Genomic DNA, 26,752 nt, shown 5'->3' with positions numbered 1-26,752 from the left:
GTTTCCTTTTTCTCCATTGTACTTGTAAGATGTTTCAGTGGGACTTTTGTTGTTTTAAATGTGATTGACGTTGACATTATTGAACATTCAAGTTTTAGGTAAAAAACAGAATATCGATAGATTTTATAATTAATGGAATGTAAATGTCAGACTCAGATCGAGTGACTGGAAAAAAAACTAACACTTTTGAACCAGGACAGAGAACCTAAAGTCAGATCCTCCAAACAATCAGCAGGCCCACAATATTCATAGTTTGAATCAACCTGTTACAGACAAAAAAAGCACCTTGGTTCCTTTCACTCCAGAAAGGAGAGGATACAGTCTGCAGAGAGAGACATTATCCCCACAGTGTTAGACAAAGTAATCAGCCCCTCCCCCATCCCACCTCCATCTCTCTGCTGTAAGCTCCCACAGCTGCAACACTCATTTCATCCACTAATTGCTTTAGGGCAAGTGACCTTTTGGAGATGCTGCTCTCTGTGATTTAAAACCCAAAACAAAGGAAGGCTAACTGTTTATTTCTGTTTTTGTCAGTCTGTAGACCTTTGACATTTAAGCCCTGCGTGTTCTACACAAAGTGTTGTGTTTTATATCATTATTATGACATAATAAAAAATACCAATACCTCTGTACTCAGTCACAGAGCTGAGTTTAAGGGTAGGTGTAAAGTGGGCGGGGCTTTGGGGTGTGGAGGCATTTCTCTTGGGAACCATGGCTCCACCTAACCGCCTACTGTTCTTTCTCTTTGCACTTGCCTTTTTAAAATGGTTTCTTTAATGGTTCCATATGTTACTGCAGATCTATTGTTACACATTTTAGGATGTATAACATTAATTTTGTTGTTGTTGGCTTTTATATGAAACTACTGAAGATCAGACAGTGAGGAATTCTTGGTTGTTATCAAAGTCAGTCACTCAATAAAATGTGTTGGAGTTCCTTTAGATAATTTTGTTATTATTATTATTGTTTATTTATTGGATTACAAAAGCAAAGACAATATTTAACCTATAGATACCTTTAAAAAGTCCAAACCTGCCAGTAAGTCTCAAATGTTTCTCAAAAATGTACTTATGTTTATAGCCTGAGAGGTTAAAAAATTAGTCTTACTTATGTTTTACAACTTTCCATATATTAATTAGTAAAACATGAAGTGTGTTGTTTTCTTTAAACAAAGTTGGAAAAAAAAAAATCTGGCATTTCTGAGCATCTGGTCTCCCTGACTGCGGCTCCTGCTCCATCTCTAATAGGAGGAAATGGCTTTTAGTGCAGTAGAGGATCCAGCCCTTCTGTTGGAGTTTAATTCAATCACAGCTCGGGTCAAAAATGAATTAAAACTCTCATTAAGCCCCCTCCCTCCTGTAACCCAGCCTGGCAAGTGGAGGTTTGGGTGTTACATGCTCGGCTTTGGAGCTCTGTGAGTCAGCAATCAGTCACCACCAGTTCCATCATTTTGTTATTTTAATTTGCTCGTGCCCACCCACACAGTGGACACAGTGAACCCGGCTGAAGATGAGCCAAACAAACAGCGGGGCGCTCTTTATGCACGACCTGAACTCACCGCATTACGGCCGAGCCCAGGCGCTGGCCGGACTTCATATTTCACAGAGAACAATGAGGAGAGCGGAAAGCAATCGGCATCACAGGACCGCTGACCTTTCCACACAACACTGTAACTAACCACTTTGAACCGTGGCCATTCATTACAAGGAGCAAAGCAGTGAGAAGTGCTGGAGTAAAGGGAGGGAACACTGTGTTTTAACCCCATATCTCTCTGAAACAGGACCGATTCAGCTTTGCTTTGTCGCTTCTGAACAACGGCTCCCATTATGACTGCCCAGGCTGAAAGCCACTCTGTTTGGTGTGATTGAATTAAGACCACTTCAACTTTCACTCTCATAAATCCTACTGGATATTTTTGATTTTCTTCTAGTAAAGAAAATAATTCTACTTCAAGTGTATCAAGCACTGGACTGAGAGCAGGTAAGAGGCTGGAGGAACCTTTGCAGCTTAAAGCAAAACACTGCATTTTTATTATCAGTAAACAAAAGGGAACAAATATTCTAAAAACACACACACACACACACACCCATCTCCTCAAAAGGTACTCATCAGAATTCCAAGACAAGCGCTCCTCCTACAGGTTAAAAACAGACGTTGAGTGACGCAATATAAGGCGTGGGAGGGGCTGGATGGCAGAATTGACAAAGAGTAATACCGACATCTGGTGACCAACTGCAAGATCTCCAAATAAAAATAAACATCTAATGTGGGATAGAGCAACCTTTACAACTTTGAAAACTTCGGTATGAAGCTCTTACTAAATCAAAATGTGCATATGTATCAAATTATATATGCATACCAAAAACTTAAAAACATTTTGGGATTTAAAATAATGTATACCCCATAAACATTTTTAGGGTAAACATACACTGGTTTGTAAAAGTATTCACACCATTTGAATCTATTTGTAAGGATATCTGGTGTTACTTAAAGGCTAAACTCCCTCCAAACGGAAAAATGGGAACCACATTATGGTAATACAGACTCATAAACCACGTGTCTGGAAGCTAAAAATAAATTCAGGGAAGATGAAGACAGACAGACAGAAGGGGGGTCAGAAGGGTTAAGCACAGTTGGAACAGGCTGGGTTCCTCTCCTTGTTTCAAGCCAGCTGAGTGAGGAATGTCATTCTGTACATGCTCAGTAACATTCTCTCAAACCTACAAAGCAATTTCAACAGTAATGTTTTCATATTATCAAGTTTGGTGGGATACATGCCAAGGTTAGCATGGCATAACAAAAAGTAAATCACTGTTCTTTTCAAATAAAGAACTTTAATCAATGGGAGTGATTAAATCAAATATTTCAAGTTGTGACAACTGCCCATCAAACTTTGATGTAAGCACTTGGTGTGTCTCCCTCTCTTGTAAACATCTCCTTCATTTTTATGGTGTATTCAATGTACCTTGGAATTCTCAATTCATATCTGGGAATGGTTTCCTACTAAACCAGTGGATTTGTCTGATCAAATTACACTAGGTGTGTCTCCTAGTGCAATTTGGAGACACTAGCTGCATTTTATGTACTCAAATTCTAAAGCAACATGTTCCCTCTCCACAAGTGGCAGAGGTACCTCTAAATCAATATGAAACTTACATGAAGCTGTCACATTTTATATAGTCGGTATACTTACTGAAATCCATAAATATTTGAGTCTCCCACTGCTGTAGTTTGAGCACTAAGTGTAACTTAATAATATGTATTAATGCAGACTTCCAAGGACCGGCTGCCAGCCAATCGTGCGCCATGTGGCATTGTGTCAAGGTATTTCAGTTTCCCAGGCTGCATTTTCTTTCAAATATTTTAAAAAAATACGCAAATTGGCAAAGTTTCTACAAAATGTTTGGAGATACAATTAATGGAAAAATTTCGAAATAGGCATGGCTCACTATGACTATATTGTCACCATCTACTGTTTAACACAGAATAAATCCAGATCTTGAATAGACTTGCTTTTATTTCATACTCTTTAAAGCCAAAGAATGATTGGTGTATTTTGTTTGAGGCTACAAGTCGCGATTTCCACAAAATATAAATAAGTTAGAAATCAAAGTAAGAAAGTCAAAGGTTTTTCACCACTGAAAATCCAGTGTGGCTCATGGTGATAGATGCAGTAATAAAGTTTGTAAGGTACATCAGACAGTTTCCATCCTATGGTACAGAAAGCATTGTACAACATTCTGTTTGTAGTGTAACAAATATAGGCTGAATGACTGAGTAGAGCTTTTAAGTAGAATGGCATCACAGATCTGCTTTTTGTACTTTTATAGATCTAACTTGGACATTTTAACCAGTCCTGTAGTTAGCACTGGGTAACTCAATTGTACATTTCCTTGGGCACATGTTCATTTTAGCATCTGAATATATAAACTGGTTAATCATGGTTAGGTTTCTCTGTTCTGAACAGCTTTCTGACAGCAGGCGGCATATCCGACTCCTATTTGTACCGGAAGTTAATACATATAATCATTTCCACAGTAACCCTCCCAGAATAAGTGTTCAGAAAACGTCCTCGTGCACTGTTCGTTTCGAGGTGGCCGTGAAGGCAGCACAGGACTGTCATCAGTGATGTAGCAGCCGTATCGTGCTTCCAACACGTGTTGAGACAATCTGAGGGGGTCGATAGCTATATGAGGAGGCATTTTTACGAAAAACGTCAATATTTGGGACGTGAAACTGATTCGCCGAGTAAAGGTCTATTGGACCTCTTTGTAGCTGTTTGTTTTTTTTAAAGTAGGACGCCATCGTTGAGGATTATTTTCGGTAAGTTGAAATGTGATGCACTCTAGACGGGGTTGTTGGTTAGCTTGTACCAAGTTAGGTTACAAGCTGTACTTGGGTTAAGCATCCGCTTAAATACAACTATTTCCAAATACGTAAATTGCGTAGGCAATTGTAGTTTAGGTTCAAATGTACGTCACGTCTCTAAACACAACAGAGTTTGTAACGCGGGTCGGAATAATCTGTGTTTTAACTTGGCTCTTAATTTGAAAGCAGTGTACTCACTAATTCGTTAGCGAGATTACAGACGGAGTGTGTTCTATGATTTTTTTTACGCAAGTGTTTCATCAATATTTTTCACTATGTGACAATATAGAGCTACTGCGAAGCATTGCTAATGTGTTCCGTTAGCAAAAAGCTAACTGTAGTCGCGGCATTAGGTTGGTCCTACACATATATTTCTCCACAGGGTTAACTGGGACGAGCGGTTTGCCTCGTTTTCCTCATAGTGCTTGACTCTCCGCCCCTCAGGACTGCAACGCAAAAGTAATCGAGCACACCAAGAATGCCCAGCTTTTTCTGCCGGGAAAATACCGCATCAATTTAGTTCCTGTGTTATTGACCAGGAATCCGGTTAATAACCAGATGTTTTTTTTTCTTTATCTTTATACTTAAGCAGCATCATTTTTGTTTTAGAACGTATTCCTTGCTTCATTTGGTTTTAATTAATGAATTAAACTTTAACCGGCAAGCGAGACTGGGAATAAGTAAAAAAGTTATTTATCTCAAAACAAACGATTACATTTGAACGAGCAGCGAGAAACAAAGCTAATGTATTAAGGCTGCACATTAAGGCTAAAGACGTTCTGGGGTCCGCTTTGGCCCTTCAGGTTGCATTGAAATCTGTGGAAGTGGTTTTCGAAGATGCGCTGTTCTCAGCTGTTCAAAACGGCTGATTTTCGTAATATTCATCATCATAATGCATTGTAAAATGCAGCCCAGCACAACAGCAGCAAGAAAAACCCCCACAACTCAAAGTTCAACTATTGAATTCTTACTGAGCACAGCTATTTAATCAGATAAACACCAGTTTGCACTCTATTGTTAAGCATTACTCTACCTTTGCTTCAGTAAATCAAATTCCTTTGGCCTCAATTTGTGGGGAATACAATTTGCATTACCTACCCCAGGAGCATTTAGATATTTATTTATTTAGTTATTTGGGGGCTTACTTTATAATTTTGTCAAAGCAAATGGCAGAAAACTGAAAGATGCTTTCCTGGTATTTTTTAATAGATTGGTATAAAATAGTAAAGGGATAAAAGTTGTAAATATTTTTGATAAAGTTAAAGTACATCATTTTGAAAGCCAGTTAGTGTGTCAGAGGTTGAGACGGCGTCCTCAACACCATTAGCACACTCTTGACCTAATGTCTGCCCAGTCTAATATTCAATAAACATACTTTGTGTTGGTGTTAAGTTAGTGTTATCTGCTACTTGTAAAGTACAATGTTGGAATGAGAACCGTGCCTGATTCTGTCTCCGGGCAGTAAAGCACCATGATGAAATACATCCTGGTAACGGGCGGCGTCATCTCTGGCATCGGGAAAGGGATCATCGCGAGTAGCGTGGGCACCATCCTCAAGTCCTGCGGCCTGCATGTGACCGCCATCAAGATTGACCCGTACATCAACATCGACGCCGGAACCTTCTCGCCGTATGAGCACGGTACGTCCGCAGGCCCGGTAGTTTACCGCCGTGGCGTACGATTGTCTCACTTTGTCCTGGTGTCCAGGTGAAGTATTTGTGCTGGACGACGGCGGCGAGGTGGATCTGGACCTGGGCAACTATGAACGCTTCCTCGACATCCGGCTCACAAAAGACAACAACCTGACCACCGGGAAGATCTACCAGTCGGTTATCAACAAAGAAAGGAGGGGCGACTACCTGGGCAAGACAGTCCAAGGTAAATGAGTCCAGGGTTAAAACTGTTGCTGTCAATCTATTAAAAAATCTAATCAGACTCTAGCACTCTGATTAATCACTGTACCTATCTCTGAATATAAATATGTACTAGTTATGGTTCTTGCAGGAATGGGGAAACTAAGAAAAACTTACTCCACTACACATGCATACAAGTAGGAGAAAACTTGTTCAGCTGCTTTTTCAACTGACAGATGAGATATTTTATTTTCTAGATACTTTGGAACACCAAAATATCTAGAGGAGGCATCAAAAAGGCTGATGCCGCCCTGGGCAGCTGCCCATAACTCCCATGTCAAAAACTGTCTGCATGTTTTCATAAAACATATTTTAAAAAAATGTTTTATTGTCTCAGTTATGTATGAAGATTCTGAGTTGTCACTGTTTCTATATTCAAGAAGATTTAAAGGAAGCCATTTTGCCTTAAATGTTCATTTAGAAATGTCCCTTTCCATCATTTGTGCATTGAGTGGACAGTCTCTTGTCCTCAACCGGCTGAATTCCTGCATGTGAAAAACTAAACACGTTACCTCCTACCAGTCTGTAGTTCTAAAATATTAACATGTTGCTCATGATCACCATGTTTTGATCCTGAGCAGGAACTCAGTGATCGGATCTGGGTCGCACTAACGTTCCTGTTGCACTTTGTTTTCCAGTGGTGCCACACATTACAGATGCCATCCAGGAGTGGGTGGTGAAACAGGCCAAAATTCCCGTCGACGGTGATGAAACAGAGCCTCAAGTCTGCGTCATAGAGGTAAGCTCTGCGGTTTGCAGCTGTTGGGTTTTATTGCAGGGGTTTTGATGGCTGTTAAAAAGCCTGTTGGGAGGGTCAACCCTGATCTCTGATTGCGTTTGTAGCTTGGAGGAACTGTCGGAGACATTGAGAGCATGCCCTTCATCGAGGCGTTCAGGCAATTCCAGTTTAAAGTGAAGAGGGAGAACTTCTGTAACATCCACGTCAGTCTGATACCACAGGTAGGACGCAAACCGCTAACCACCTCACGCCATTTAATTGGGAACCCTGCTGCTCACTGCTTCTTCCTCGTGTGTGTGTTTGTTGGGGATAGCCCAGTGCTACAGGAGAGCAGAAGACGAAACCAACGCAGAACAGCGTGAGAGAGCTGAGGGGCCTGGGCCTTTCTCCTGACCTGGTGAGTTAACAGAAGCATGTCCTCCATTAGAGTCCAGGTAACAGTACAACAGTTTTTGTGGCTAGCTGCATGTTAGCAACAGTAATTTGAAATAGGGCTGGTGTAAGCGATTATTTTAATAATCTATCAATTATTCTGACAAGTAATCAAATATAAATTTGATAAAATAAAACAAAAACTGTTAAAGGCAGATATGTCTGAGGGAAAATGGTTGTTAGGTCAGTCTCCCTCCGTTGTGCTAACAGCACTTAGCATTTATCACATTGGTGGAAGTAAGAGAGTAGTGCAACATAAATAATCAACACATGACGCTAAACCTAATTTAATGGCGCTTGGAGGCACGTAATTTGCCTCAAGGAATCTCAATAATCAAGGTACTCTATTCAATTGATGAATCATTGAAGTTGAACTGGATTTCTTCTTCATTGGTTGTAGGTTTTAATAATGGCCCAAACTCTCAAGATTTTAAAGTTAGAGAGTCCATCGTCTCTCTGTCGGCTTTCTTGTTTTCTCCCTTTCTTTTCTTAAAGGGGACATGTCATCCAAAATCCACTTTTTTCTTCTACCCTTCTAGTGCTCCGTAGCTACCTTTATATTCTGTTTGAGTCATTCTTTTTAATTTATTCCATTTTATCTAATCCTTGGTATGTTTTTCAGACTATTATAGTATATTATATATTTTTATATATATTCAGAAAAATGGGGCATTACATTTCTACTTATACCACATAAGTCACATCTGTGTGACACAGATACAGATGAAGGAAAACTAGTACAAAACAAGTAGTTTGTACTGATGAACAGGCATTCAGTGCACCTGAATGCCTGTTCAGGTGCACTGAATGCACCTGAACAGGCTATTGGTATTTTATTAATATCACCAAGTGAGACAAAACATGTATACATAAAGTAAAAAGATAAATAAATAAAATGAAAAATTAATGAAATACGCTGAAGAGAAAATAGTGAGAGGTGTTTAGTACACTATTTGCTGTGCAACTGCTAAACAAGGTCAAGGTCACAAATCTGCCATTTTTATTTCTGGCACCAATTTTGTCGTTTAAGTTCAATGATGTCAAAGCTATGAGCTACAAGGATAAGTCAGAATGTTGGGTTGATTGGTGGATTGACTCCCAGCACTCCAGCTTGATGGATTGTAATGCAAAAATCTATTTTCACTAAAAATCTAATTCCTACAAATAGCAATTAATCTCTAAAATGGGTTTATTGCCTTGTGTCTATGTCAAAGAGCAACATGCCCATTGAGACACAGCTGCAAATGTTCATAATGTTCCATGGCTGAAACCTCCAACTGTCACATGAGCAGTTGAAGCGTTGTAGACCAGTTGAAGCGTTGTAGACCAGCGGTGCTGATTCAGGATGGCAGCAGATTCTTCAAAGTTATTTTATCAGAGCAAAACCAGCAGGTCCAACACTGACACAGCTGTAAATGAGATGTTTTAGAGATAAAAGGTCAACCAGTGTGACTGTACCAGCTCTGGATGAGCTTTTCGAGCATCCATTTGTAGTTTTAGCCTTTCTGAGGACATCCCATCTCATCTCTGTTGTCCCACCTCTTCCAGATCATGTGCCGTTGCACCACGGCTCTGGAGAATTCAGTGAAAGAGAAGATCTCCATGTTCTGCCACGTAGAGCCTCAGCAGGTTGGTGGAGTGCTGCAGTCTGAGTCTCTATGTTCTGCTGTGGTTCTAAACCTCCCCCTTCTCTGCAGGTCATCTGCGTCCATGACGTCTCGTCCATTTACAGAGTCCCCCTTCTGCTGGAGGATCAGGGCGTGGTGGGCTACCTGAGCAGCCGACTCAATATGCCCATCGAGACCAAGACCAGGACCATGCTCACCAAGTGGAAGGAGATGTCAGACAGGTGGGCAGTGAGAGCTTCTGGAGGAATATTGGTCACCGTTCTTCAGAGAGTCAGGTGTTGAGCTGATACTGATGGTGTGGTTGTGGTTGCAGGTCTGACAGACTGCTGGAGCATTGCTCCATAGCTCTGGTGGGGAAGTACATCAAGTTCTCAGATTCCTACGCTTCAGTTATAAAGGCTCTGGAACATTCTGCTCTGGCCATCAGCCACAAACTGGAGGTTAAGGTGTGTTCACTCCCACTGTGAACCGGTCAGGAGTTTCAGTCGTCACATTAGGCTGATGTGTTCACTTAAAGTTGGATGTTTGCACTGAGTAGCTCAAATACATGGATATCGTGAAGCGTATTGTATTCAAATAAACTATCGCCATATTAGTGGGGATAGTTTAATCTTTAGTCAGAAAAGTTTCCTCTCATTCCTGTGCTGCGTTCCAACGCAGTGACTGTTCATCACTGTCACTGTTTATTTTTTAAATTCTCATGCTCCGTGGAAAGAAGTAGAGGGAAAATGGAGGAAACAAAATGAGGCACGCCATCGGACTGTCAGAAACCGTGGAGAATAATTCAATCGCAGTGACAGACTTGTTTAAGATATGCACCCACTGTGAACGCCAAAAAGGATTTAGGCATTTGGATCCCAAGACCCCTAGGAAGCGGACCAAGCACATTTATCCCTGAAAAAGAGATTCTTCAAGTCTGACTCTGAGCTTCGAAGTTGGAACAAAGCGCAGAGTTCTAGCTTCGTTGGGTTTGATGTCAGACTTGAGGTCACAGCACAGTCTGAATTTTAACATGGCCGAAGCTTATCAACATAAATTGTCCGCAATACCTCTTAGAAATATCATTTTAAGCTTTACTTTCCATCAGCAAACACTATTTTTTTAATCTGTTCAGTTTAGAGTTGCATGTGCTTCATATCAATCACACTGAATATAGACACACTTTTACTTGTGTGTCTTATAAAATAAACATTTTTCCACTCAGCTAGCTACTGTTGATGCTAGGAGCGGTCAGCCTTACAACTCCTATCTGGTTACAGTAAGAGTTTCTCCCACGTTCCGACTGGAAAATCAGGTTGATCATCCCAGTTCTGACTACATCTGGAATGCAGCATCAGGTTGATGTTGAGGTAAACATGGGGCCCCATTTCGGCTCCAAGTTTGTTGGAATTGATATAGGATAAAAAGTCAAATCAAATAAAGTGTATTTGATTGAACTGGATTTTCCTAGAGCCTGCTGTCAAACATCTCACACTGCCCCTCATCGTTGCCCCTGATATGGCAAGCCCAGACTTGACTGTTGTCTAAATGGTGCCTCGTGTTTTCAGTACATCGATTCGGCGTCTCTGGAGCCGGCCACCCTGCAGGAGGAACCAGTGAAGTACCATGATGCATGGCAGAAACTCTGCAGCGCTGAGTGAGTTTCCTGTATTACGTGCAGTGCATGCAGCTTCCAAGTTTAAAGGACACACATTTAACGTCCTCCTGTGTTTAGTGGCGTCCTTGTTCCGGGGGGTTTCGGTGTTAGAGGAACTGAGGGGAAGATTCACGCCATCAACTGGGCAAGGAAGCAGAGGAAACCCTTCCTAGGTGAGAGTCACTGACTGACAGTCCAACGCAGTGACTGTTCACTGTACACTATTTCACCGATTCATTAGAATAAAACATGTTGATCTCTGACTGACTGGTTGTTCCTCTGCAGGGGTCTGTCTTGGAATGCAGCTGGCTGTGTGTGAATATGCCAGGAACGTGCTGGGCTGGCCAGGTATGACTGGTGGTGTCACGTTTTACAAAGTCAAACTTTTAACCAACCATCCATAAGCTCTCATTCTGTGTGACTTGTAGATGCTAACTCCACTGAGTTCGACCCAGAGACAAAGCATAATGTGGTGGGTCTTCCTCCCGTTCAGCAGTAATCTCTGGCTGCTTCGCCTCCTGTGGATTAGACTAATTGTTGGCTGTCATGTTGCCAGGTAATCGACATGCCAGAGCATAACCCAGGGCAGATGGGCGGAACCATGAGGCTGGGGAAGAGGCGGACCGTTTTCAAAACCAGCAACAGCATTATGCGTAGGGAGCCTCTAATTGCTCACTGTCAGGTTGTTGATTATTGCTGCTGTTGCTAATGACTGCTCTGTCTTCTAGGGAAACTTTATGGAGATGCAGAATATGTGGAGGAGAGGCACAGACATCGCTTTGAGGTAAAAACATAGCAGTTTTACCATACCAAGTCTTTTTTTTGTTTCTTCTTTAGCATAATATAAAATCATGCTGGTTTTATATTATTTTGTTATTATTTTTAGTGTAATTTTTTTTCCGGTATGAAACGTCGAACCATATCAAATGTTTTGTCCGCTTAGTCAGACAGAGTTAATGTGCGCGGAGATCTGAGAAACTCGTCACATAAACGAGACCAGGGGTGGCCAACCAGACAAAGACCAAGAGCCACATTTTTTACCAAGTTACCGCAAAGAGCCACATCATATGCATGGGCACACATGTCCCTTCCTCATACTCTCATACTTTTGCTCAGCCAGATTTATTGTAAATTTCACACACTATTTTAACACTACAAAGTCCACAGGCCAGACATTTTCAACAATGAACACTGTGCACTTTCTCATGCAAACAAACTCTGTTTTACCAAATAAACAATAATAGAACAATTTACAATACATTAACTTGGATATTATAGCAACCCTACAGTATGTGCTAAATGTTACTGGATTTGTTGTTTTTAAGACTATCAAATGTGGGTTTAAATATTGTTACACTGGCGATGTCTTCCAGTTACATATTATTACACAGTAATATTTTTACTTTTCCTGTTTACTTAACATCTTTTAGTATAAAAACACGGTGGACCACATTGGCGCCCCGACCACCAGGCTTATCTAGTTTTCTGGGGGAAATCCTGCTTTCATGTGTAAAAAGATCTTGATGCTCATTTCAGATTTTTTATATAATTTTTTTCATAGCTGTTCATGCAGCTGCCTCAATTCAACCGCAGTCAGATTTATGCTTGAACAGTTCGTGACCTCAAAGCAACCTACGTGTGTAGAAGATTGTAGACGACACACTTAATATGGAAGTGATGTTGGAAGGTGCCTTTTATGGATCAGTTTTAATTATTCAGATAACTGTATTCTCACAACATAAAGAAAATACAGGCAATGGACTTTTATAGAGCACTGCCTCAAACTTCTGTAGAGATGTGGAGTTGGAGCCAGGAGTGGATGGATTGTGAAATGCTTCACTGACTGATTGCTTTCGTACTTGCGTAATTTTCAGCCATCATTTACCATGTCTGGCTTAGTCTGATGAAATGCGACTTGTCATTGAACGTTGAGATTGCACACTCAGAGCAATCTCAATAGTCAGGTGGAAACTTGCCCAATCTGGCAACATTGTCTATAAACGGAATAGTGAAGTGATATTCAAATAAGCACTTAAATTGCACATTAGTTTCATTTGACATTACACTGTCTTCTTTTAAGGTAAACCCTGAACTTAAGAGTCACTTTGAAGACAAAGGCTTCCGCTTCGTTGGACAAGATGTGGAAGGAGAGCGGATGGAGATCATAGAACTCGACGGTAAGACCAAAAACCTGTTGGCTCGGTTCTAGCTGTCTGGTTCCAGATTCTAAAGGATTCAGTCTTCCAGATCACCCGTACTTCGTTGGAGTGCAGTACCACCCAGAGTTTACGTCTCGGCCCATCAAGCCGTCTCCTCCTTACCTGGGCCTGCTGCTGGCAGCTGCAGGGAAGCTCCAGGGTTATCTACAGAAAGGCTGCCGGCTGTCTCCACGGTAACCCCACAGCTTTTCTGCTCATTGTGTGAAAAAAAAAAAAAAAAAAAGCTTGCAATCTGAAAGTGTGTCATTTCCAGGGATGTGTACAGTGACCGGAGTGGCAGCAGCACCCCAGACTCTGAAATATCTGAGATTCCCACCATTTACTGATTCTGCATCAACTTCAATACTGGCTGTGCCGTGCCAGCTGCTTTTAGTGTGAACTCTGTATGAGCCAGTCATGAACCACTCCAGTACTCATCCAGTAATGGAGTGGTTCACCTGTTCTCCTGTGGCCTTACTGTAAATATTGCCTCATGTTTCTGTACATTTTTAAAGCATGTAGAAAATCAAATAAACAGAAACATCAAGTATTTTCAGTGGTTTTTATTCCAACCCAACAGCTGACAGTTTCATAGCATCAATTTCACTGTTTGTCACAGATTCTTTGCACAAATAAAGCAGCAGCAGCTTTCTGTACTCCTGGCCTGCAGCTGGTCTCCATGGTGATCTTCTCACACCAACATCTGAAACAAGAGACATTTTTAATTTTGATAATCATCTAAATACACTAAATATTAAGTCTGATCTCAGTCCCATATCCGCAAGCTTCATCCAGCAGTCTGCTCACTTTAGAGTCATCATAGACCAGACATTACAGCAGTGTTTGGTTCATACCTTTAGAGGGCAGAGCCAGCACTCACTTCCCAGTCAACCTGGACGCCAACATTTATCCCTTCTGAAAAAGAACAATGAAGAGTCAGTGGTTCTGACCTGTCTGCTGACCTGTAGGATGGTTGAGTGGCTGCTGGAGGCAGAGGGGCCTCAGCAGTCAAAGACCGCCCCATACTCTTGCATGCATTTGGAGAACCATGAGCCACAGGCAGCTCAGATCCTTAGGATAGCATGCTGCTGTTAGCCAATGGCTGCAGAGGTGAGGAGCATTACCTGGATCTGTACAGTCTCCATCCAGCTCATGTTTGCATCAGCCAGGTTCGTCACCTAAACACAAACACTTAGGTCAGCTTTTGAATAAATCACACTTCCATGCGTTTGACGAGACTTAAGGCTCAGTAAACAAAAACTCAGTCAGATCAATAATCAGTGAGGGCAAGTTTATCATCACAGCCTGGACCGTCAGCCAGAGCAGCTGGTTCTGGGGCTCACCTGGACCTGCACGTGGTTCCTCCAGCGCTGACCCTGACCTGATCAGAACGGAAACATGACGTCATAATCTGACCTCTACAGAGACCAGATGTCCTTTCCCTAAATGTTGCTGGAGCAGTTACTATTCAACTGATCAGCGACCGTCGGTGAAAGATTTCATCTGGGCTTCCTGTTGACCGGCCACTGCTACAGCAGAGCATGACCGGCTTCGATAGGAGCCTGACTGTTGGATTGGGATGAGCGGCTGCCGTGCAGAACGTACCTGCGTCTAGGGTCCAGATCCATAACTGCAGAGACGCCAAAGACTGCAAGCTGCAGGTAGAGCACAACAACAGTTACATGAGGCCGGTTCCACATGCTAATCCAGACGATTACAGCAACACTACAGATAAACCTTACATTTAACGACTTAAACTCAAGGTGTACTGAGGATTGGTAATGAATGAGGGGTTTTAGTCGGGTACCGGAACCTGTAAACTGATTTGGTTGTTGCGCGACAAGTCCTCGCGTGAGGAATGAGCAGGCCGGAGCACGTGGGTCAAAGTTAGCAGTCATGCTATAGCTAACTTTAAATTAGCTACGCTAAACACGTTTCAAACTATGTTCAGACCTCGACAGCGATATTTATAAATACAGATGAAAATAAATCTTAAAAATAACACACTCTGCAACCAGTGAGGTAGCCTCTTCTGCTAGCTCTACCTGGCTTGCTCATTAGCTAATAGCCTAAGCTCAACAATTAAACACAACTAGTTGCTTTTTAAGGTTCAGCATAATGTTAGCTAAACTCGAGGTCTTACCAGATCTACAGAACCGCTATTTCTTCTGTTATCATTTCTTCACTTCTACTTTCGGGAGGATCTCAAAGAAAGAGAAGGAAATGCGCCACCTCCTCTGCTTTTATACAAGCTGTAGTCTCTAACCGATTGGCCTTCGTAGGTCACATGACCCAGAGGCATTATGGGATACGTGTTTTTCTTTGAATGCATCGAATAGTTGTCTTCCTGAAGGTACCTGCTGAAGAAGAATACTTGCAGCAGTTGAATTAACTTATAATGTTAGTTGTTGACAGTATTAGGGGAATAAACAAAGCTAAAGCTGTCAGATAGTCAAGTTCTATTAGAATCTGGCAATTCTTGTAGACTTGATCTACTACTAAGTTCAAATCAATATTCAGCCTCCAGCTCAGCCGTCCTCTCTTCAGGCAGTTTACTCCATTCTTCTCCATCAGGTTGGATGGAGACGTCTGTCAGCCATGTTCACCTCTCTCCTGAGATGTCTAATCAGATCAATGTCTGGACTCTGGTTTGGTCCCTCTAGGACATTCACAGTTTGGTTCTGAAGCTTTTCAGAAGTGGAGATCATGTGCTTTGGGGTCTGAGGTCAATGCGCTCCGCAGCGGGTTTTCATTCAGGGTGTTTCACACCAGACAATTCAACCTTTGTCTCATCAGACCAGAGAATCTTGTTTGTCCTGGTCTGAGATCCTTCAGGTGCCGCTTGATGAACTCCAGACTGGTTGCGTTGATGCTGTTATGAAGGACTGCCTCTCCGTCCACAGAACATGTTGTCCTTCTGGACGCTTCTCCTCTCTCCACAGTGGAACTCTGCAGCTCTGACAGAGTGACCATCAGGCTCTTGGTCTCCTCCCTTCTGCTCTGAGCTGAAGGGCTCACAGAAAAAAAAAACGTTTTTGTTTTAATCAAATGAAAAATTAAATCAAATTTAACTAAAAATGAATATCAGCATTCCACTGAGCCATCAGCGTCTTCTAAACTGATGGCTCAGTTCAGAAGGCAGCGGCTCCAGGAAAAGTCCTGCTGGTTCCAGACTTCCTCCAACTGACCAACAGAAACTGGACTTTCCAAAGAATTAAACAAAGCAGTATAAGGTATCGGCAACTTTTATCGCCAATAATGTTTCGATCACCACGTGACCACCGCAGCAGTTTTGATCTGGGGGTGACATCAGTGATCAGGACCGCGGACAGCTCCGGCTCTGCGCTCAGACCTTTGGTTTCCCAGCGGAGGGGAATAAAGATAAAGCTGTGTTAGCATCATGCTACAGGCTCCACATAACGGCTGCAGCTGGTTAATACTCCACTAAAACGCTTTGTTAACAAGCCGCCTGGCCCGTTCCGTCCCTGCTCCAGTTTCCGGTCTGTGTGTGTGGAGTGGAGCAGAGGTGAAGCCGTCACATGATTGCTGCGACCGCTCAGCAGCAGCAGCAGCAACAGCAGCAAGCGGGGCTCCGTGGAAAACACACGGCTTTGTTTCCCACCCAGCATCCCCCCACCCTACACACACACACTCACTCACTTACACACACACACACAACACCTCCTCCACCGCCGCATCTCTGCCTCTAGTCATGCCATGGATACTTTGTGGCAATACCAGTTCCGAATCATCCTGCTGGGGGACTCCACCGTGGGCAAGTCGTCGCTGCTGAAGCGCTTCACGGACGGGATTTACAGCGACGTGGCGGATCCCACGGTCGGGGTGGATTTCTACGCCCGCTCGCTGGACATCGAGCCCGGGGTGAAAATCAAGCTGCAGCTCTGGGACACGGCCGGACAGGAGCGGTTCAGGTACGACGGGGATCAGATCTGACGTGAATGCTGAGCCGCGACGCAGCAGCAGCCATCATGAGCCAGGTTTAGGTTAATGCGGGCCTGTGCGTGGCAGCTCGCCCTGTGCGCTCATGGTTTCGCCCAGATCCGTCCCTCTGCCTCGGTGTGGAGAATCGTAACGAGGCTGTGAGGACAGACGGCCCGGCCGGGGGAACGGCAGCGGATGATGGGGAGTCTACGCTTATTAAGGCCGCGGGTTGAATCCCCATCATCCCGTCCCACGGTCTCCAGGGCAACGCCAGAGTCCGAGCTAATCTAGATTTGTGTAACTAGTGTAGCAGTCAGCAGCTGTTGCTGCTTGTGATGCTTGCTGGGCTGTCGGACAGAAATGACTTTAAGCAGCTCGGCTCTTAGATCTGCTTTTCCTTTTGAAGGTGTTTCCCATCAGGCTTCACTGCGCTCAAGGATTCCACTCTGTTTTTTTTTTTCCTTTTTTTTTTCTTGTTTTGTTTTTGTTTGTTTTTTTCTTGTAATGTAGTTTACCCAAAAAAAAAAAAAAAAAAAAAAACAGAATTAATGCTGTCAGTTTCCCGGAATTCTTCATCTGACAGTTTAAGCTTCACCTCCAATTCTGTAAAACAAACATACAAAATCCCATATTAAGCACCTTTTGCTGTGCAATTATTCATCAGTTAATAGAAATATAATCCTCAGGTCAGCCCTATACTGTATGGCTTATCCAGCAGTTAGGCCTGAGATTTTCACATGTTGATTGTTTTGTAGCATCTTTTGCTACAAAAGGAATGCTTATATTCATTTTTAGCCCCCAAAAAAGTTTTTCTTATTTAAAAAGAGAAATTGAATTTGTTTCTTTGCATCTTTGCATGCATTCCTTTATTTAAAAAAAAAAGGCTGAAGTGGCTAAATGAAAAAAAAAAACTGCAACATGTAAAAATTTTTCATCTGGTTAATTGATGAATTATTAGCGTAATCAGTTACTAACATAATCATTAGTTGCAACACCAATAAAAAGATTTTTATTCTCCAATCTGGCTGAGCCAGAGTTCTCAGACGGGACAGTTCAAAGGTCATTCTGCAGACAAAAACAAAACCTGAGTGAACTTGGCCTCCCACAGTCATCAAACTGAACGGAAATTTGGTTTGTCTGCTTCCTGGTAGAGTCAGGAAACAGACAACTCAGAGCGTTAGTTCAAAGGATGATTCCTCTTGGGAAGGCTGAGTACAAAGGCAAAACACAATTCAGAAGTTTTTTATTTGAGAGGAATGTTGAGACTACATCTTATTTTCCTTCCACTGTGTCATAAAAAACAAAATAAAACAAACAAAAATCTCTGGCTATAATGTGATAAATTGTTGTCAAAGTTCAGCCCAGAAACAAAAATGTCATCAATTTTTTTCCCCTCCCGCTAATTATAGAGACAAATCTTTATTTTTTTTCTAAATTATGTCCCCAAATTCATCAAAATATATTTCCAGAATGTCTGGATGTGAATTTTAAAAGCAGATGCCGTTTTGATTGGTTGGTGAACATGTAAACATGCTCGCCTTGTGACCTCAGCCGGTCATCACACATCCTGTACATCAAAAGGTGTGAATATAGTCGTCCTGCTATAGGACTAATGCTTTCATACACCAGCCCTGCTCTCCTTCTTCACAGTAGATAGTGTGTGGTTATGCAACAGAAGAGCTGGGTGCAGTCCTCTTAAAAAGCTGACGGTACATAGATGTTTTAGTTATGGACAAGCAGGAGTTAGCAGAAAGAAATGCTTCCAAATATTAAGTTTTGTGCTTGACATTTTGCACCAAAGTGATGTATTTCTATCTTATTTGTATTTAAAAAGGACATTATCACTTAAAACTGATGTTTTTGACATCATGCTATAATTTTATTCCATCATCAAAAACATACCGGGAATGTTACCTTGATCCTTTCATGCATGTTTGAGAAATCCTTTAATCTCCACGGCAACCATTCAGCTGTGCAAAAGGCCTGAGTGGACCTAGCTCCGCCTTTACAGCTCATTCCTTCCCTGAGCTGCAGAGTTTCTGTCTCACAGAGCAGTCCTCCTAGCGAGTCCCCCACTCAGCTCCTTCAGACTAGCCAGCAGCAATTAGCAACACCTAGTGGAACTCCAGATCTGCCGAGCTCATCATTAGGTTGAAGACCACTGCTTGGTTCTGACTCTCTGGTCTCCCAATCAGTAACCAGGCTGATGCTAACGTTGCGTCTCATCCAGACGGCGTCCCAACATAGTGTTTGTGCTGCACTTCTTCCCATTATTCCCATCAGGCCCATTTATTGATGTCATTCTTAAACTATGAACTGTAGTAGTGTTGCATTTAGCGTAGCACATCTGCTGCCATCTTAAATTCTGTAAATGCTGACTAAGTAATCGCTATATCAGGAATACAGACAAGGAAGCTGTTGAGAGCTGGAACATGCCATAATGAAACTCTGGGGACGTCACACATATACCACATGTAGTGTTACCATGACAGCCAGTACAGATGGTACAGCAGATGGCATTCCCCCAGTTGATCTACACACTGCTAAGAACTTCTTACCTCATGAATGTGCTTTTGTTGTTTTTATTTTAAAAATTTAACCAACTGGAAAAGCTTGCAGCAAATTACCTAGTATTAATAGCTGCTCATAGTGACCGTGTCTTAAAATCAACATGTCTCCATAACAACCTGTAGAAACTTTAGATCCTACATCCACTCCCAATTTGATTGTGTGTCCGCTCTGTAGTGGTGCTTGGAGTCTCTGAGTCCTTCAAGTTTTCTTCTTGCTGAATTATCGAGAGGTCTCAGTTGAAATCTGTTTCTTTCTCCATTTTCTGTTTTCCGACCACAACATTACTTTTGCTTTGTGGCTTGATTATCAGGAAAGGTTAAAGGTCATAAAGTATTCGTGAGGATGTTCATTTTACATCAAAAAGAAAAGACTCATTCAATGTTGATTTTATTCGATTTTGTTTATTTCAAAAGAAGTATTGTAGAAGTAGGTACTTTATAAAGTAAAGGCAATTCAATCCAATCATACAGTCAAAATAAAAGCCAAGTACTGTATTTCAACTGATCTTAGTTATCAGTGTCATCAAGTTCAGTTTATTATTCAAACTTGTAAAATTAATTTTGTTGAAGGAAACTCAGCAGATTATGTCGCATCATCGACTTGTAGCGTTCACTCCTCCTGAACAAGCATGTAGCACTGTGTCATTGACTGCAGCAATCCTACATACAGACCATGTATATGTAGTGACAGTGGAAAGGAAAAACTTCCCTTTAACAGGAAGAGACCTCCAGCAGCACCAGAACCAGGCTCAGTGTGAGAGGGCATCTGTTCCGACCGACTGGGAGTAAACATAAATGAGCTGGTTTCAGACAAGTGGAAAGGAAAAAGAGACAAAATCCTCTCAGAAAAAGCATTGACAGAACCTTCATGCAGAAAAAAAACTCCATTAACCGACAGTATGGGTAAGATTGTATTTATTAATATAGATTATTATCCCCACTGAATGAACATTACCTAAGTAGAGGTTGAATTTGTCATAGTTTGTCAGTAAGATCATGCCGTCTCTATCAAAGCTGATTATCAATGTTCTTTGAAACCCACACAACACAGGCTGGTTAAATTACTTTCTTTCAGACCTTATAAAATGGCTTCCAAAATCAAATGAGTTGACATACAGGTTGTCTCTGATTATGTAAAATATCGAGACAGGGACTGATCTCAACCAGCTCTAGACCTGACTCAACTATTGATCTGACAAGAATTTAAGCCTTGAATCGGATTGTCCTTGACTGGTTTGGAGAACCTCAAAAGAGACATCAATCTCAGACCTACACTAAAAGCAGGATTGCCAGTGCAGGAAATATATGTGTCTGAAGAAATGGAGCTTCGGAAACTATTGAAGTGGATTCTGCACAACTTTGATTTGTCTATTACTAGTCAATGAGACTTTTTTAATTTACTTCCCTAAACCCTCTACCTCAAATAAGTTTCTCAGACTTACTTTCCCTCATTTTAGGAATGAAACACCGTAAATAATTTTCTACTGCACACCAATACATAAGCTCTGCTTTGACGAAGAATATCTTTGTTCTGAGTTATGGATTTATCAATCATTTCTTTTTCTCTAGGTCCATCACAACATCATACTACCGCAACTCTGTTGGAGGGCTGCTAGTCTTTGACCTCACCAACCGCAAGACCTTTGACCATGTGAGAGAATGGCACAAGGAGGTGAGCGAGCACATCCTGCCCCACCACATGGTCTACATTCTCATCGGCCACAAGAGCGACCTCAACAAGGACCGCAAGGTGAGCCGGGATGAGGCCGAGCAGCTTGCCGCCGATCTGGGAATTCGCTACATCGAGACATCGGCTAAGTGCAACAGCAATGTGGACCGGGCGTTCGAGCTGCTGACCAGAGATATCTTCGAGCTGATGAAGATGGGGGAGATTGTTACCCGTGATGGCTGGGATGGCGTTAAAAGTGGCCTCACTGCAAAGGTCCTCTACCCGGGTGATGATGAAGAGGAAATTGCGACTGCTTCCCCAGAGAAGGGCTGCCACTGCTAAATGCTGATACTTTGTGTTCATAAACTGTCCCATCGCACTGAAATCTCACTTTGTCTTGCGGCCATCCATAGAAACCAGACCACTCTGGATCAGAACCCTGTGATGTAGCCACTGTTCCTTCCTTACTTTGTGACTTGTACCCTTGTCTTTGTTTGGGTCACTCTAAGAGCTGGGATTATTGCAAGGAAATGGGCATTCCAGTCTTTTTGGCAGTTGGAATCTATATAGTGAGGCATAACACCAGGAGCATAGAGCCTTACCCAATGTGAAAAACAGAACCTAGCCATATGCCCTTCTCAGTACAGGAGCAAACGCACTTATGATTGTAAGGTCTGCCTGTCAAAGTTTGTGCAATGTTTTGCCTACATGCTGTTGTAACTCTCGTAGATTATAAAAACTATAGAGATGGTGTGCAAAGAGAACGCAGGAAGCTGTTGGAGTGAATAGTGTAAAGAGACACAGCATTCTGCAATAAGTGTAAATCGGTGTGCTGCTCCTCCTGTTATTGTAAACTGTGTGCACTAACACCAAACTGATTTCGAACCTTTAATCATCTTGTAAATAGATGCACACCATCAGAATCTGAGAATATCTGTGGTTAAGATGTTTACATACAGACAGACCATGGTACTGAAGTTTAGTGGTTCCATTTGAGGCATCTGTAAATAACACTAGTAATAAGATGGACACTAGAAGTATACATGTCTCACTAAGAATTGTTTAAATTGGTAAAGGAAAATAATTTTTGATTTTTTTGTTTGTTTCTTCTGTAAGCATTAACTAACTTAGGGTAATATTGATAAAACTCCAACAGTTTTATTTGCACAGATGACTTTGAAAGGAAACTGGAATCATGAGGAAATTGTGAGAGACGCTGTGAGACTTGTTTGGTGTCCTTGTTCCCACACAGTGTCAAGTGGGAAAAACTGAAGGTTACACTTTTTGGCAATATTTCTCAATCATTTTTATTTTACAAAAATACAAGAGTAAGTAACTCAAACAAAACCTCCTCCAGATTCTCTTTTAAGCCCTTTCCGAAACACACAGTTGAAAGCGAATGGCTTTATAGTTGTAGTAACTTCAACCTACCAAATGGAGGCACTGGCAGTGTTACTTGGTAGGTGAATTTCTCAGTAGGCTTCTCCACTCCTCACTCTCTATGAAACTTGTTTTCTCTCACTTGTTACATGGCTACAAAACTTTTTCTTGTTCTACTTATTTTTTAAGTTTTTCTTTCAATCATCATAAAATTAGCACATATTTTACAACATTCAAGCTGACAAAATGTCAAATCTTACATCGTAGAGATTAGGTATCGTCTGTGGGTGGGTTTACACCGTTCTGAGCTTTGACACAAACTCAGATCATGTACTAAAAGGTGTGAATATAAGCCAATTATTCTAAATAAAGGACATATTAACATAAATATATTCAGGTTCGCAAGTTAACAGGATTGTGAACCTGTTAGCTCATGTCTGCATATCTGCAGTTAAGAATAGTAACTCTACCGTTGCCAAATCAGCGATTTTCTTCTATACATTTCAGACGAAAAATCTTTTTTGGCCAAAATTTAAATGGCCAGGTCAGGTTTCTTAATGATTGTCAAGCTGTAATCAGCCAGAAAACTGCAATTGGTGCACCCCTAAAAGTGACCCAAAACTAATAACTAATTTAAACAGCACTCTTCCTTCTACAATGCCATATTCAGTGAAGAGTGAAATGTAATTACAACAAAGCTGCAGCTGCAAACATGACATGCAGCCTTCCAAGGTTTGAGAATTCCTTCTGGACTAAAGAGGCTTTGAACAAACAGCCTGATGACCCAGAACTCTTAACTTGGAAATTCACTCGTCTTCACAACCTACTAAACTTTCTCCACCAAACACAAGATTGCCAGACTTTTATTCTGTTCTATAATATAGAATATTTAGTTCATTCACCAAACAATATATGTTATAGCACAGTGTAAGATAAGGACGAGTATACATCTGCAGCATCCCTTTATTTTTTACTCTTACACTCAAATTCACTGTTCTATATATTTTTGTTCATGTATGTTATATGCAGTATGATATGTTCTGAGTGCACAGGAAGACTTTATTTCACAGGTTCTTTGCATTGATAGATTCCGTTTAAATTAATATTTCTGACTTTTCTCAGTTGTTACCTTTTCCCTTGTCTCCTCCTTTATGCAGGGATAAACTGCACATGATGAAAAACATGTTGCCATTCTTTACTGAATCCATCATTTCAATCTACTGCTTTCTTTACCCAACTGTTCAATTTGTTACCCAAAGCAGATAAAGATGGCTGCCTTTTTCACTTTGAAGAACGATCAAATGTTATTTCGGAAAGACTCAATTTTTTTAATCAAATGCCTTATTAGCCACCAATGGGAATCAACTAAGAATAAAATTGAAAATAACATCTCAAGTCGTATTTACTGCAGTAGGTGCGATGCAGGCGATGCAAATCATTGTCACTTTCCACTGCAAACCCAGCTTCTCTTATCAGGTAATGTGTAAAAATAAGTTATGTTTTTGCAGAAATCTGCATGTTAGGCTTTGAAGTGTGATAGGAGAATATTGTTGCCATTCATAGGTGTGTGCCTCAGATAGCAGTTTTTATGCTCAGCCCAAGGATGAGTACTGGAGAAACGTTGGAACAGCATCTGCTCAGCCATGCCAGTTAAGTTTTGAACCACACTTCATTTTTAATCTGATTAGGCTACATATACATATTCATAATTATTTTAAGATCATCTTAGATTCAGCAATAGTATTAACTGTATAACTACTTGCTGAGTAATAAGTTTAGAAAGTCAGAACAAGAAAGTGGCTCAGTCAGATTTTGCTAAGGCTAGTTTAGTACAGCTGTTAGTGAGGAGTATCACAGAAAACATGATTTCTGGTGATAATCACATGTTTTTTAATTTGTCACCAAACTTTATTCCCAGTTTGCACAAGGCTTTGAAGAAGAGAAAATGTTAAGGTTCTTTTATGGTGTACAAATTGTTTGGTCTAAATCACTGTTCATAAAGAAAATGCACCAGTGGAAATAAATCACATAAACTCCTCAGAGGTTAGAATTCATGACTTTACTTTTTTTTATTTGTCACTTAAAGATTTTTTTGGGGTGATGTAATCTCAGTGACTGATGAAAGAATAAATAAATAAATAGATGTTCAATATATCATACTTGGACTGGTTACTTGTAGTTCTCCTACACCCACCATCACCAACACTCACACACACGAGTTTGCATTTCAGTCTTTATTGGAACTTGTTAACATGAGTGGCCTAATCCAAACCCTAACCTTGCCCAATACTGGTATCCATCTCAGTCTACAAGTCAAGATATACGGGTGATGTGTTGTAGCTACAGCACTGCCTTTTAATTTCCACTTAGCCTGTCCAGTGGACAAATTGCATAAGTCATTCGATGTGAAAACTAGACTTTTGTGACATTATGACCACAACCTGTAATGTATTCTATTGGAATTTTTGCATTATCCAACACCATCAATACTAAACAATTACTGCTGCAAGTCTTTTAGGGATGTGTCCCAACCAGCTTTGAATGCCCACAAATTTTTCAAATTTCTCTTCACAAATTAACCTAACATGCTTTAAACTCCTTCCTTTTCATATGTAAATCATTCACTTATGGTTTACATAAAGTAGAACAGTGATGTTTTGGTCTGAATTTCTCATTTTTGTAGCTCCACAAACTCCTTGTTTATCTCTGGCCTGAGGCCAGAGCAATTCATTGTGCTGTTTTTCTTTTTTTTTTTTATGTGAATGACAGATTTCATGCCCTGCTTACTATTATTATATTGGGTTTTATTCTTTTTCAGTAAAACTTGCGATTAATTTGAGCAGTCACTATAAAAGGGGTGAATAAAAATGTTTATAGATGCAATCACTTATTTTATATTACATTTCATTTGATATTTTTGTTGGTCCTTGTTATGTAGAAATCTGTTTTAACTTTGACATGAAAGGATTTATTTTTCACAATTGATTTGTGAAAGCAACACAATGGGTAAAACATTCAAGAAAGTGAATAGATTTTACAGTCACTGTAACCTCAGTTAAAATAAATACGCAGTTTCAACATACTTTTTCAACCCAAATCATTCACAACATGCTGTTTTATAAACTAGAATGGTATAATGTCTGAGAATTGGTGCTGAATTGGATTAAAAAAATAGAGGCCATTTGTGCTTATTAGTGATTATGAATCACTTCTTAAATCACAGATCACAAATATGGTATTCCTTCCTACTATTATGAAAACATTTTTGTGTTTATTCCTGTGGAGGGTGAGTGAGGAATAGTCTCAGTGTAGTGCATTTTAGTGAACATTTATTTTCATATTTAAACCTGGTCACACCTATCATAATCGAAGTAAACTAATAAAATAAGTTAAATTTGAAGGCTTTTAAGACGTTAGCATTTTTGATCCTGTTTAGTTATTGTATTTCTTAACCACTAACACGAGTGAAAGCATAACAGCTTCTACAATTGTGAAAATTCCCTTTCATGACTATAGTCACTTTTTAACAGATTTTTTAAATAAATTCATCTATACGTTGCGTCGACCGAACACAACCAATAGCATATCAAGAGTGAAAAGTGTCACGCCCTTTCTTCACCCATCATGCTTTTCGGGTGGTTTACTTTGCTATAGAAATAAAAAAATATAGATATACTATCAACATTTTTCATAATATTAAACCAGACAACTAGTAATTTCATTAGCGTTGTGAGGCACCACTAATTTCCATGACTAGATAGTTTCACGTCAGCAGTAACTCTGAAACTCTAAGTGAAACAGATAGTCCCAGTAATCATATAGACGTGGTCAACGCTATTTCAGTTTTTAAAAAGGGCTTCTGTCGTGATTGACACAGGGAGGGTGAGGGAGTCTCATCCTCTTTGCGGAATCGCTATCAAGAGATTTCGGAAGCAAAATTTTTAAAATTTGAGGCTGCTGGTAACCGTTCGTTCCGGCGCCTCCGCATTATATGTGAAGAAACAGCTCATGCTGGTCTACGGTTCACTTCATACGACGTCAGTAATAACACACTTAGGTTTATTTCTGTTGCGTATGAAACCAGTGATTTGATCGGAACCTGTAGTGTGACTGTGACACAACCCCGTAAATAAGGGTATAAAACGTAACAGATCACCACATCTAACAATCTGTCCAATTGCATGAATTTGTTATATTGTGGGAGTCGTTTAGTCCCGTCTAATCAAGTGAATTTCTGACATTTTTGCCTCGTAAGTAAGCTTAAAACAGGGCGAGCG

General features: G+C 40.9%; 2 protein-coding genes, 1 long non-coding RNA gene and 4 other non-coding genes across 7 annotated transcripts; 3 read left to right on the top strand and 4 right to left on the bottom strand.

Annotated features, from left to right (window-relative positions):
* Positions 1 to 4,091: 4,091 nt before the first annotated feature.
* Positions 4,092 to 13,464, top strand: ctps1a (CTP synthase 1a). Its single transcript, XM_055055864.1, has 18 exons — positions 4,092 to 4,323; positions 5,831 to 6,008; positions 6,076 to 6,246; positions 6,920 to 7,020; positions 7,125 to 7,241; positions 7,334 to 7,417; positions 9,001 to 9,081; positions 9,150 to 9,301; positions 9,394 to 9,526; positions 10,628 to 10,716; positions 10,795 to 10,889; positions 11,002 to 11,064; positions 11,145 to 11,188; positions 11,273 to 11,369; positions 11,445 to 11,500; positions 12,797 to 12,893; positions 12,964 to 13,108; positions 13,189 to 13,464. The coding sequence occupies exons 2-18, from the start codon at positions 5,840 to 5,842 to the stop codon at positions 13,259 to 13,261; spliced, it is 1,767 nt and encodes a 588-aa protein (XP_054911839.1). The 5' UTR covers positions 4,092 to 4,323; positions 5,831 to 5,839; the 3' UTR covers positions 13,262 to 13,464.
* LOC129376285 (uncharacterized) lies at positions 13,463 to 15,191 on the bottom strand. The gene is made up of 6 exons (XR_008607731.1): positions 15,058 to 15,191; positions 14,520 to 14,569; positions 14,258 to 14,295; positions 14,039 to 14,092; positions 13,769 to 13,829; positions 13,463 to 13,617 (listed from the first exon to the last, which is right to left on the bottom strand). It is a non-coding gene; the product is annotated as an uncharacterized LOC129376285 (long non-coding RNA).
* LOC129376416 (small nucleolar RNA SNORD99) lies at positions 13,673 to 13,743 on the bottom strand. Its single transcript, XR_008607768.1, has one exon. It is a non-coding gene; the product is annotated as a small nucleolar RNA SNORD99 (small nucleolar RNA).
* On the bottom strand, positions 13,875 to 14,002 carry LOC129376414 (small nucleolar RNA SNORA44). The gene has a single exon (XR_008607766.1). It is a non-coding gene; the product is annotated as a small nucleolar RNA SNORA44 (small nucleolar RNA).
* LOC129376413 (small nucleolar RNA SNORA16B/SNORA16A family) lies at positions 14,344 to 14,480 on the bottom strand. The gene has a single exon (XR_008607765.1). It is a non-coding gene; the product is annotated as a small nucleolar RNA SNORA16B/SNORA16A family (small nucleolar RNA).
* Positions 15,192 to 16,315: 1,124 nt separating the features above from the next.
* Positions 16,316 to 24,632, top strand: rab42a (RAB42, member RAS oncogene family a). The gene is made up of 2 exons (XM_055055865.1): positions 16,316 to 16,846; positions 20,996 to 24,632. The coding sequence occupies exons 1-2, from the start codon at positions 16,632 to 16,634 to the stop codon at positions 21,435 to 21,437; spliced, it is 657 nt and encodes a 218-aa protein (XP_054911840.1). The 5' UTR covers positions 16,316 to 16,631; the 3' UTR covers positions 21,438 to 24,632.
* Positions 24,633 to 26,323: 1,691 nt separating this feature from the next.
* LOC129376415 (U11 spliceosomal RNA) lies at positions 26,324 to 26,459 on the top strand. The gene has a single exon (XR_008607767.1). It is a non-coding gene; the product is annotated as a U11 spliceosomal RNA (small nuclear RNA).
* The last annotated feature ends 293 nt before the right edge of the window (positions 26,460 to 26,752 follow it).

The sequence above is a fragment of the Poeciliopsis prolifica genome, unplaced genomic scaffold, assembly GCF_027474105.1.
Source record: "Poeciliopsis prolifica strain line A6 unplaced genomic scaffold, Auburn_PproV2 SCAFFOLD043, whole genome shotgun sequence".
NCBI classification, from domain to species: Eukaryota; Metazoa; Chordata; class Actinopteri; order Cyprinodontiformes; family Poeciliidae; genus Poeciliopsis; species Poeciliopsis prolifica.
Note: the sequence above shows the minus strand (reverse complement) of the source record. Positions and strands in the feature narration are given on the sequence as shown.

What these genes read in the sequence shown, in the direction of transcription:
- ctps1a (XM_055055864.1), top strand. Translation starts at nt 5,840, where the DNA reads ATGATGAAATACATCCTGGTAACGGGCGGCGTCATCTCTGGCATCGGG. An exon ending in TGGAAGGAGATGTCAGACAG is followed by an intron (nt 9,302 to 9,393) that starts GTGGGCAGTGAG and finishes TTGTGGTTGCAG; the next exon opens with GTCTGACAGACTGCTGGAGC. An exon ending in GGCTGCCGGCTGTCTCCACG is followed by an intron (nt 13,109 to 13,188) that starts GTAACCCCACAG and finishes TGTCATTTCCAG; the next exon opens with GGATGTGTACAGTGACCGGA.
- rab42a (XM_055055865.1), top strand. Translation starts at nt 16,632, where the DNA reads ATGGATACTTTGTGGCAATACCAGTTCCGAATCATCCTGCTGGGGGAC. An exon ending in GCCGGACAGGAGCGGTTCAG is followed by an intron (nt 16,847 to 20,995) that starts GTACGACGGGGA and finishes CTTTTTCTCTAG; the next exon opens with GTCCATCACAACATCATACT.